General features: G+C 49.9%; 1 protein-coding gene across 7 annotated transcripts in view; it reads left to right on the forward strand.

Annotated features, from left to right (window-relative positions):
- The window catches only part of DAPK1 (death associated protein kinase 1), a 176882-nt gene that overhangs the window by 139986 nt on the left and 24459 nt on the right, over window positions 1–12437 (forward strand). For all 7 annotated transcript variants that reach the window (XM_032392944.1, XM_032392941.1, XM_032392939.1 and 4 more), the window contains exons 18-19: window positions 2405–2503; window positions 9013–9090. In XM_032392944.1, the coding sequence (XP_032248835.1) occupies window positions 2405–2503; window positions 9013–9090 (177 nt within the window). The remainder of the gene's footprint in view (window positions 1–2404; window positions 2504–9012; window positions 9091–12437) is intronic.

Here is a 12437-nt window from a genome sequence, read left to right on the forward strand (position 1 = left end):
GCACACATGCACGTGCTCGCATACACAGATGGGCGCACATGCAAACAGATGCATGTACATGAACACATGCACATGCTCGCATACACAGATGGGCGCACATGCAAACAGATGCATATACATGCACACATGCACAAGCAGACACACGCATGCACGTACTTGCATACACAGATGGGCACACATGCATACACACATGCACACGTGGATGTGCGCACGCACACATGCATGCATGCACATATCCAAGTGTGTGAGTGAGAATGCTGTGCCAGCCAAGTGTGTATTAACACCTTTCTCCGGCGGCACCGTGCTCGGCGAGGTCTGAGGGGCTTGTGGATGGCAGAGGGAATGGCTCTTGCCCTCAGGCTGCTTTTCGCTCCAGCCGCGTTTCCTGTTGCAGTCTCTGCTGTGAAAGCAGACAGGTGTATGGCAACGCGGACCTTGGCACATTAGAGAAACCGGGAGAGCTTTTCAGAGACATTTAGGGCTTTGCTGGATGAAGAAGAGAGGAGCGTGTGTTTCCGACTGAGGGAAGTGTTCGTCTATGTTTGGGGATGACTGTCTGGATGCACCTGCAGCTGACATGGGCTGTAGGTATTTAGGGAGGCAGGCAATGGGGCACAGAGAGAAAATGCAGGTGGAAGGGAATCTTGGGTCCAGATGGCGCAAGACCTTGACTCCAATGCTCAGGAGTTTGGGTTTGGTTCTATCAAAGGTTGGAGCCTTCAAAAGCATCAACTTCCTAGTCCTTTTTCTTTGTTGTCCTTCTTCCCTTCCATAAAGCGATACCTACCACTGCCAAGCTTCCGTTCCTTCCGCATAAATCCAAACACTTCATCACATCTTTACAGTCTCCTCTTTTCCTTCTCACTTCATTTCTAGGGTATTTGAAATTTTCATATCTGCTTTCTAAAGCTTTCTAGATGACAGTAAACAAAACACAGACGTGTATGCCCATTGCAGCATTATTTATAAGGGCAAGGAATGGAACCACCTTAAGTGTCTGTCCTCAGAGGGCTGGCTGAGTGAATTATGACATATCCACACGCCACGTATTATTCAGGTATCGGAAAGAACGTAATAGATTTAGTGACAGGCATGGCAAAGTGTCCGCCACGTACTGTTAGGTGAACGTATAAAGTGGAGTATGATCATGCCCTGACTTTTCAAATTATTTGTTTCCTTTTATGGGTTCAGAGCTAAAAGCTTGGAAGGAAAAGCACCAAAGGGATCAGCAGGACCTGCTCTGAGGAGGGAACTTGGGGGAGGGGACAGAAGAAAAGGAGCACTTCTGTTTTCCACCCCATCTCGCCCTGTCCTTTGCATATTCTAAATCAGCATGTGTTAACTTCAGAACAAAAGCTTACAATTGCAAATAAACAGCCTAAGACTGGTACCTGAACTTCCTCAGCCTCTCTTGTCCTAGGGTCTCAGAACTTTCTTTGTGGTTCCCCCAGGGCAAAAGAAATACCTAACCTCTCTGTTTATTAAGTGGTTTGGTCCAAATGACCTAGTAAGAATTTATGTCCTAATGACTCAGTACCTGTGGGAAAAAATGATCCACACAAATGGAAAGAAAGTGAATATTTTTATTTCCATCTTCCATAACCGCAATGGCGTGCCGATGGGGTGTGTGTGCTTGTTGGGCACCTCACAGCCCCTGAGACTGGACACTGCCACCCTTACTTCCCTTCCCGTTCTACCCTGATGTCCTCAAGATACTGGTCTCTTGTCACAGGAACCTCCAAACACCCTTTGTGCTGACGTCGAAGGGAAGGCAGTGCAATCTCATGCTGAGAGCCTGAACTGCCTGCCTGGAGCTAGGAGTTCACTTAGTGTCTGAACCTGCTGGTTCCATCAAAAATGTAAAATATTCCTCAGTAGCCCATGAATTCACTGCAATGCCCTGAGGTGCCTGGGCACACAGTTTGGGAACTGCAGACATAAACAACAGGGAGCCTGGTGGGCATGGCCTTGCAGTGTCACCTCCTTAGAGTGACTTCGGTAGCTGTCGTTCCATCCCTTTGTCCCTTGCAGTGTCTGTATTTGAACTGTGATGCAGATCTTTCTGGAACTTTGGGACCCTTTATAAGAGCCCTGACTCATGCCTCCTTTTTGCCCGCACAGCGGGAGGCTTGATTTAGTTATGATAAGCCTCCTACTCTTAAATCCCTTAGAGTTTTATTTCCAAGTTACTCTCCTCACTGGAAAATGCTTGCACCCGTTCTGCCGGGCCTGTGTCCCTCAGGAACGGGCGAGTTTCTGGAGAAGGGAGCCCACACTTCCTGCGCCTTCAGGGGGATCCCAGATCCCTCACACAGCGCTGGCGCGTGGGGTAGACTCCTAATCAGGGCCGGCCTCAGCGTTGATTGTGAGAAGGACTCTCTTTGGGCTTTTTTGTGTCTTCCAGTACGGCCGAACTCCTCTGCATCTTGCGGCCAACAACGGGATTCTGGACGTGGTCCGCTACCTCTGTCTGGCAGGCGCCAACGTGGAGGCCCTGACCTCGGTGAGTCACCTTCCGGCAGGAGAAAGCCGGAGAAAGCGAGAGAAAACGTCTCAGGCCTCGAGGGCATGAGGGGAAAGGTATCCGCTGTGAAGATTTGCTCCTGCACTGCACTTAGGGGGAACAGTTGCCCACGCAGAGCCAGGGCGAGGGCTCGCTCTGCCGCCTCCCCTGCGCATTTCGTGGCCCGCGCTGCCACGAAGGCCTGCCGTGGCCCGCGTTCCACAACAGCACCTTGGGGTGTGTGGTTAGACATGCGTGTTTTCCTTTCCTCAATGCCCCCCCTCCCCTACAGGGCTCTGGAGGTTCCTGGGGTGAGGGTGGAGTGGGGAACCGCTTAGGAGAGCTGTTGTCTCCTGTTTAAGAAGTCTGGCTTGGCTCTTAGGCCTGCGTAATGATTTTACAGGAGATGCTTCAGTTCCCCTGGCCCCCCCCACTCTCCATTCCACACCAGGTACCGCCCTGCTCCATTTACATCTCGGGAAATACCAAAGAGGACAAATCCGGGGACTGTTGAGATAAGGTTGTCATTTTACTGCTTACAGTGAAATACCATCATTTGACTTGCTTCTGGCCTAATGGTGGGTTGAGTCTCCCACTCTGTTATGTGGGAGACTCCTGAAACTCACTAGTGCTTTGCTGACATAAAGTGTTTGTCTAAGGAGAGCCATTGGAGTTTTAAAATATGGCAAAAATTTAAAATATTTTGGGAAAATCAGGGCCCTGAGGCTGGAAGGGAGGCCTCATTTCCTGGAGCGGCATGCAGGGGTTAGCAAACTAGGGGCCCCAGGCCAAATCCAGCCCGCTGCCTGTTTCTGCAAACAACATTTTATTGAGACCCCGCCATGCGCATTATTTACGTATTTATGGCCACTTGCATGCTGTAAGGTGGAGTTGAGCAGTTGCAGCAGAGATCCTATGGCCTACAGAGCCCAGAGTATCTACTCTCTGGCCCTTTACAGGAAATGTTTGGTGACCCCTGGTGGAGGACATTGCCTCCCTGAATGCACTGATGTTCCTTTGATGCCTTCTGTCCCCACAAGTACTGGGCCCATTCTCTGTAGTGTTGAGCCCTGAGCTGGGCTTTTCTGCAAGCCCAGGGAATGCCAGTGCTGTAGATGGGATTGTCCCTTTCTTAGGGCACCTCCCCACCCCTCACAGAACCCCACATGGCCATGCATGGGCTTCTAGGCCTGATGTGCCATTATCAAACCCTGCCCAGCATGTCTTGGCATTCAATTCACTTACTCCACAGTGCAGGATTTATATGCATTTTTATGAGGAAAAGTGTATATATATATATATATATATATATATATATATATATATATATATATTTATTTTTTTTTTTTTTTTTTTTTTTTTCCCCATCACAAATGTTGCCTCATAAAAAATAAACTGTCAAGGATGGCTCTGAGGATACCAGATGCTGATTCTGCCAAACCCCACAGTCAGGTTGGGGACAGTAAAACGTGTGGCCCTTGGCCTCTGCTGGGTGGTTGGTGCTACCCCACGACCTCTGTTGAGCCCTGGGTCCTCTCCCTTTGCCCTTGCCCACAGCAGCTGTTTCCTTACTTCCCACCAGGGGCCTTCCCCTCAAGCCCGCCCTCAGGTGTATCTCCTCGTTCATCCTCTGCTTACGACTGTGCCTCCCTGGCACCCCTCGTTTCTTCAGTCCCCAAATACTGGGCACATACTGTGCACCAGGCTCGGCTAAGACCCAGGAACACAGAGGGGCCTGGGCAGATGAGCTCCCCTCCCTCAGGAAACTTCCGGTCTAACGGGGCTCTTATGACCCGACTGGCCCAGCCTCCAGGGCAGGTGCGGTGGAGACGGAGGTCTCGCTCTTAGATAGAGCAAGGGGCAGCCTCCCAGGTGTCCAGCAGAGGGCGGTATGATCACCAGACCCGGTGTTGCGAGCTGACCTCTCCAACAGAGCCATCACACGTGCAGCAGGTGCCATTCTAAATGTTCTAGAAGCCACATCCAAAAAGGAAAAGAAACGAAGAAGTTAATTTCAGGAATATATTTTGTTTAGCACAAAACATGCAAAATGTTATCATTTCGACCTGCAATCAGTATTTTGAAACTATTGAGATATTTGCCATTCTTCGGTTTGTACTGTCTTGGAAATGCGGTGTGTGTTTTACACCCACAGGCATCTTAACCTGGGCCACCTTTCAAGCACCGAGTAGCCACGGGTGGGGAGGGGCCGCCTCCTTACTGGCAGAAACAGTGCCCGCCCCTTTCCTGTGCTGTTCTCCCTGCCGCTGAGAGGACCAGGTCCTGCGTCCTTAACCCCAGCTCGCGACCCTGCGGCGCCCCCTAGCGGTCGCTTGCCGTCCCATTCTGGTCTCAGCCCCAATTACTTGGAAAAGCCTCTGAAAGTCCTGCTCTCTTTTTCCTGAACTGCCGCCCCCTCTCCCTCCGCACAGTCCCTCCTGGACGCTGTGCTCTCTGCCAAGTCTCCAGTCACCTCTTGGTAGCTCTTGCCTTCAAAACTTTTTTATAATAAGATAAAACACAGATTTTTTTTTTTAACAAAGTACATGAACAAAAGTAAAGCTCACTGAATTATTATAAGATCGGCACCTTTTATAACCCACTCAAAGGTCAAGAAATAGAATTTTCAAGGTCACCCCAAAAGCCCCCGGGGCCTGACTCAGTCGCTGCGTCTCCTTCCGCACAGTGTAACCCTGCTCTGACTTTTGGGGTAACCATGCCCCTGCCTGTCTTCATTGTCCCCCGCACCTAAGAGGCAGCAGCTTTTCTGAATCCTGGTGCATTAGCTGTCTCTCCAGGACTTGCACTTCCTGCCCCTCCCTCCCGCCTTGGGTAAGAAAACCCCACTTGGTCCTGCCTCTCCTCCTGCCTCTGCTCACCTCCTCCAGCCCCATGTCCATCCCAGTGTCCTCCCGTCCTCCGCCCCTGCCCTCTGACCACCGTGGCCTGCGGCTGCCCCTGGCCTCAGGCCCACGTCCTTGGCTCCAGCCCCACTTGCCCCGGAGCGCCCCCTTGCATGCCCTCTGGTGGGCACCAGCTTCGGAGGGCCAGACCTCCACGTTCATCCTCACCCTCCTCCCCGACCTTCTCTGTCAGTGTCGGACCTCTGCAGAGTCGCCGGGTCCAGGGATGGAGAAGCTCTGCTTGCCTCTCCCCTGCATCCTCCTGGGGGCCTCGTCCCAGATTCTTGGTCTCATAGCACTCTGGCCTCTGGCCTCTGGCCTCTGGTTAAGGACCTCAGTGTGTGTTTCTCCCAGGACCAGCTCAGCCTCGGATCTGATCCCTTGATTGTAGCCGTGGCCCTCCTGACCGTTCCATTCCATCACCACATCTATGGTTCTGGAAAAGCCGATGAACTCCAACCTCCGCTGCCGGGCACCCTCTGTGCCCAGCCTCACCCTTCACCCCGTCCCCCTCAGCTATACCTGGCAGAAGAGAGCTCTTTGAAGGTCCTGGGAAGCCCTTCGCTTGCTCCCAGCTCACTGAATTGGCATATGCTCTTCTTTCCGTCTGGAATCTCCTCTGTTTCTACTCCCTCCCTCCCCTGCACACACACACCCCTGCCATAAGAGGTGATGTGCCCCTTCCTTCCGTGTGAGAGACTTTTAATGCCTAATACAGACACCCAGGCACATAGTCACAGATGACATTAGTGGCAGGAAGATTCTGGAACACTAGCTCCTTCCCATCTTTCAATATTCGGCTGGAGCCCCAGACAGCCTCGTCTTTCTCAGCCCCCACTAGCAGTTATGATTTGCTCCCCTTTCTTGCTCTGTTGGAATTGACTGCTGATCCCCCATGAGGCTATGAGCCCTTGGCCATGATCATGTGCAATTTGTAACTGGTTTCCTGGCTTCTAACCTCACCTGCCCAGTCTGTTCCTCAGGCAGCAGCTTGTGTGACTCCATTGAAATATAAGTCAGATCATGTCCCTCCTCCGCTCAGACCCTCCATCAAGTTAGAAGTCTTTAGGAGGGGGGCTCCCTTAAAGATTGGCCCCTCACATTGCCTCCCTGACCCCCATCTCTTACTCCATCTCCTCCCTTTGACCGCCCCCCCCCCGCACCACATGAGCTATGTGAGCTTCTTTGAAATTGTTCAAACATGACAGTCATCCTGCTGCCTCAGGGCCTTTGCACTTGCCTTTCTTCACAGGTATCCAAATGGCTTGCTTTCTCTTCTCCTTCAGGTTTTGACTCATACATCACCTTCTCAATGAGGCCCTCCCAGACTACTGTTTGTAACCAGGAGGACACTGCATGTTAGAATTGCTTGTGGGAATTAGCACCTGGCTCAGGGGCACAGGATAGGGCAAGGCCAGAATGCAAACATCCAGCTCCCACCCTGATCCCTCCTAGAAACGCAGGGAGTTTGGGGAAATTCTTAGCTCTTTTATTAGTAATTATTGCTGCTTCCTTTTTCCACAACCAGTACACTGTTGGTTCTTTTCATTTGGTTTTCCCTAATCTGCTTCAAGTCCCTGTGTGGTGAGGGTCCCGGTTTCCACCTTACAGATGAAGCCCAGGTTCCAGGAGGCCCAGTGACTGACCACTCAGCTGGTGAGGGGCAGATTCAGGACGTAAACCCCGTCCTCTGATTCCAAAGGTCAAACTTTCCATGACACTGACAGGCCTTTCTTTTGGGAGCCTGAACAGTGTCTCTTAGGGCCAAGTGTTTTGCAAACTGTAAAGCGCTGCATAACTGTAGGACATTTGGTTGATGGTGGTTTTCCTGTCATTTGAAAGGCTCTATGATGGACAGTACCTTTGTCACTGAGGGTCCTCTCCCTGTGTAACATGCCGATCCCGGGTCTCCGAGAGAAACGCTGTGGCCAGAAGACCCCAAAAGACAGACACTACTCAAGGCTCAGATTTCTTCCAACCAGGACAGTGGTCCCCAAACTTGGCTGCACGCCGGAATCACCGGGAGCGCTTACAACCGCAGTGTCCGGGCCGCGCCCAGACTCAGGGAAGCAGAGCGTCCGGAAGGGAGTGGGCGCGTGCAGCCCGCAGGAGATCTTAGAGACCCCGGGGTTCCAGTGTGCGGGGAGGTTTGGGAACCGCTAACCTGAGGCCTTTCTTACCATGTCAGTGAGGATCCAGGCAGTTTGGCACGAATCCCTGGTTGGGGTGTGGTGTCTGACTAGATCCCTGATTCTCCCCAGAGCAAACTAGAAGCCCTCCCCTGCCCCTGGAGACGTCTGGGGACCCCAAGGGAGAGCGAGATGGGCAGCGTGACTGTAAAGCCTCCTCCCCGGAGCACTCACGTGAGCTTCCAGCTTCAGCCTAAGGCAGCGGTTCTCCACTGGGGTGATTTCGCGCCACCCAGGGAACACTTGGCCATGTCTGAAGACCCTGAGTTTTCCTTGCAGAGACCAGAGAGAGATGCGCTCATCACCCTGCAGTGCACGGGACAGCCCCGCACAGTAGAGAATTATCTGGTCCAAAATGTCAGCAGTGCCGATGTTGAGAAACACTGGTCTCAGGAAACCCCACGCATGGCTCGGATGATGACTTGGGTGGAGAGGTTGGAAGCTGTGCTGTTAATCAGACTCGGGCATCTCTGAGCTTCCACAGGAATGGAGCTTTAACTGGTACTGATAAACCCTGAGTGAGAGATGGATCCAAAATGCTTCTTAATCTTGTTGAAAAGAGATTGCTTTTATTTGCGCGGAAATTGCTTCTTGCCTTTTCTACTTCGAATTTGTAATGACTTTAAAACTGTAGCAGAACAGTCCCTAAGCCTCTGTTTCCTCCTCGGTGGCACATGAACAGCCATAGTCCCCACCTCCCCCGAGGGACTCCGAGGGCTCGTGTGCACAAAGCATGGACAACTGGACCAGGCGCATGAGATTAGGAGGCACTCAATACGTGTTAGCCAGGGTCCTGCTTATTGCTGGCACAGAAATGGAAATGAATTTGCTCACTGTGAAACTGCAGCTTTATGAAAATCTCCAGTTAAAAGGTGCTGTGAACTCTGATTTCCTCCTCTTATGTTCACTGAAAATCTTTAGATCAAAATTGTCAGTAAAACTAAGGCTTTTCTTTGAAATGCACAGTAATTACCAGTAACTAGCATCCTATATGAATGCTCAGGTTTGTCCATGGAAGGATTTGAAGACATTAGCTAGCACTAACTAGAATTTGGCATCTATGGAAGTCTTCATTGTCTGCTTTATTGGAGAGAGGTTCAGCATTTGGGGTAATCCGCCCACCAGCGAGGTGCCAGGTGGTTGATGAAAGTCTGTGGGTCTGAGACGTCTCACCGATGGAGTTCAACACACCAGTGCACAATTGTTTTCTAATTCTCACCTTCCTTCCCTGGACAACCAATAAGGAAATGAAATAAGGACTGTGCAGAAAGAGAAAGAATCCAGGACCCTCTGTTTGTCCACCTTTTTTGTTTCTAAGGCCTGTTAATGCTTGTCTCTGCCTCTGACAGCAGAGCCGGTGCATGGAACAAACAGCTCTCCCGTGAAGGAAAGACACTAATCATTGTTCTCCCAACAGGATGGGAAGACAGCAGAAGAGCTTGCTAAATCAGAACAGCACGAACATGTAGCAGGTCTGCTTGCAAGACTCCGAAAGGTGAGAAATTCCATTTATCAGTCTGAAATTCTGTTTTCTATGAAAACGTCTGTCTTTTTCCTGGTAAACAACGAGATGAACAAAATGAGGCTTTGGACACACAGGCTGTAGGAAGGGCATCTCTCCCTGCCCTCCAGTGTGCATACAGTTAGCGTAAATGCATCAGCTACCTATCAGTTTCTTCTTCTGTGTTTGGACTTGGAAATCATTTGGCCTCCTTACAGTTTCTGTGCCTAGTTTCCCTCCTCCCACCCCTTCTGTAATAACTGTTCCCATAAAGTAGACAGGAAATGAGAAAGCTGACTGCTTCTTTCTTTCTTAATGTTTTGCTCTGCAAGACATCACATGATATGCTCTGGTCTAGGAAACACTGTTGCTCTAAGGTTTAAGGAAACAGGACAAATATAAGTTAATGCAGGGGTGTCTTTCCAGTCCACATCATAGGAAAGTGTATGAAGGGTCTTCAAAACAATCACACCCTTTAAGGTAGGAACTCCATGTCTAGGACTCTATCCTAAAGAAATGACAGAAATGCAGGAAATAGTGTTTTATGCACACAGATGTTCATTGCAGTGTTATTTATAATACAGTAATAAAAATCAGAAACACCAGATGACCAGCAATAATGTCTAGCAAATTGCTGTACATCTATCTATAGGATAGAACTGTTTTTGACCACTAAAATATTTTTGAAGCGGTTTTAGCAAGAAGAGTTTAATGCTTAGGATATTCTAGGGCTTCAAAGCAGAAGATAAATTATATATACGTACATTATAATCCCACCTGTGTTTTTAAAAAGTGCATAAAAAGAAAATATTAACAGTGGTGTTTTGGGATTTTGCTAGTGTAATTTCCTGCATTAAACATAACTGCAAAAAAAAAAAAAACATGACTGCATTTTTTCCAAGTTCTGTATAATGCACGTGAGCCTCCTACAACAGAGGTTAGAACTCTGCGCATCTGCCCCTATGCAAATATTTTTCAGTAAAGGACAGTACAGTGCTGTAAATCTATTGTCTCTTCCTTCTGATTTGCTTACTAATGTTTCCTTTTCTCTAACTTGCCTGATTGTAAGCATACAGTCTATAGTCCATATCAACGTACAAAATACGTGTTAATCGCCTGTTTATGTTATCGGGAAGGCTTCTGGTCAACAGTAGATTGTTAGTAGTCAGGTTTTGGGGGAGTCAGAGATACATCTGGATTTTCAACTGCGTAGGGGTTCAACATTCATAATGCCTGCGTTGTTCAAGGACCATAATCATGTAATAATTTTTCAAAAACAAACTTTAGAGAAATAAAAATACAATCTAGTCGATTACAGTGCTTAGTGGAAAGGCACTGTCCAAAATCAGCTCGAGGTATCCCACAGAGGTCCCACCATATAAACTGGAAAGTGCCCTGGGAGGGATGATCACCTCTTAACCTCCCCAGATACAGACAGTCTGAATTTTCCTAGTGGTCCCAGGGTCTGGCTGTGGTGGGGGAGGGGACGTGGGTGGGAGTAGGTGCTTTCCCAGTGCCTGGAGTTGAGCTGGGAGATAATGCATCTTCACACCTTTGTGATTCGGAGTCTACGTACTGGCCACAAAGGCAGGGATTCAATGTGCCCTTCCTTCCAGAAATTCCGGGAAGAGAACAGTCTGGGAAAAATGTCCCTCACCTTACACGTCCTTGCAGGGAATGTGTGCATTCGCTGTGGACTTGGTGTTCTCCCACTCCTCACCGCCGTGCACTGTCTCACTGTGGAGGAGAATTTGGACAAGAAAAACAAGGGGGAAGTGGTTTTGTTTACAAGCAAAATGAGAGGGGGTGGAGCCTGAGAGTCACTGTCAGCAAGTCAACAAGGAACTTTCACATAAAGTCTCCTAATCTTTAAATTCTCTTATCTTGAAGCAGTGCGTCTGCCAGCACATGGAAGAATGGAGCAGTGTGCAACCCTGCAACGAGCCACATTGGCTCAAGTGTTTGCAACTTTTGACTTTGGGTGGATTTTATAGCAAGGTGCCCTGCATTTGAGGGCAGAGCCTTATGTTTATTTTATTTTATTTATTTATTTATTTGTTTGTTTAAGAGAGAGAGAATGCTCATGTGAGCAGAGGGAAGGGCAGAGGGAGGAGAGAAGCAGACTCGCTGCTGAGTGTGGAGTCTGATGGGGGGGAGGGGGCTCTCTCTCAAGACCCTGGGGTCATGACCTGAGCCAAAATCAAGAGTTGGACATTTAACCGACTGAGCCACCCAGGTGCCCCCATAGAGCCTTATGTTTATAGGCTACATGTCACATATATAAGGGCAGTTTTAAGTCAATTACTCGTGATAGTGTCCATCTACAGTGAAAAGAACCTGACATCAAATCTGGCCTTCCCGATGGCTCGATGAGGATGCAGTTTTCCTGTTATTAGTCCACTGGGGGAGGGAGCGATTTCATTAGGCTGAACACCTTACGAGTGGACACACATGCTGGGTCAGGGATAATCGGGTTTCTCACATTCCACGGAGGACGATTGTGACCCACGTCCCACTCAGGGTGCCACCACCCGAATCTGAGCCCCAGGGTCGCCCCTGCTGTGTGTGTGGGCTCAGCAGTCCCAACCAGCGCGCTTCTCAGAATGAAACATCTGGCAGATCTTTCTTGGCTTGGAGTGCTGCTCACCATCTTAGAGACTTCTCACAGAGCCCTGACCCTGGGAACGTGCAGCCACTCATTTTTAAGCAGAAATCAATGGCAGACCGTGGGCCCCACTCGTCTGATGGGTCACCGGGGAAACATCATCCTTGGGCAGAGTGACGCAGCTTTTCCTTAGGCTGTGCTGTGTTTATCTGCCCGTCTCCCCCTCAGGAAAGGTCCATTCTTTTATTTAAAAGTTAATTGCCAGGCTGGGTGCAAAGCCAATGTCAAAGCATGATGCGCAGGGGGTCAGAGCAGCACCACACAAGCTTCTCTGTGTTTGTATTTCCAATTACAAAAGCAACACAAGCACAGGGCAGGGAATCTGGGATCAGATGAAGGGAGAAAGCACACTCAGGGCGTCCGTGCTGATTCCTCCCCAGCCATGGGCAGGGGGATCCTTCCCCGGAGCTGGGCTCACTGGCTGTGTGGTGAGCCCCGATCTCCTTCCTGGGCTCACCAGGGCCTGCTCCGTTCAGGAGAAGCTCCTGAGACCCCCCCCCAAGCAGCTGAGACCCGCAAGTTTGTTTGCCTCCGTCGTTCCCTCAGAGGGCTGTTGCAGTTCACATCACGCGGTGGAGGAGAGTGATCACAACCAGTGAGGACGGAGAAGGGAAAGGAAGAGGGCAGTTTCTACTTAGGAGCATCTGGTCCCCCTGTTTCTCTCGAGGATGGGGCA

This window comes from Phoca vitulina, unplaced genomic scaffold (assembly GCF_004348235.1).
Source record: "Phoca vitulina isolate PV1807 unplaced genomic scaffold, GSC_HSeal_1.0 scaffold70, whole genome shotgun sequence".
Lineage (NCBI taxonomy): Eukaryota > Metazoa > Chordata > Mammalia > Carnivora > Phocidae > Phoca > Phoca vitulina.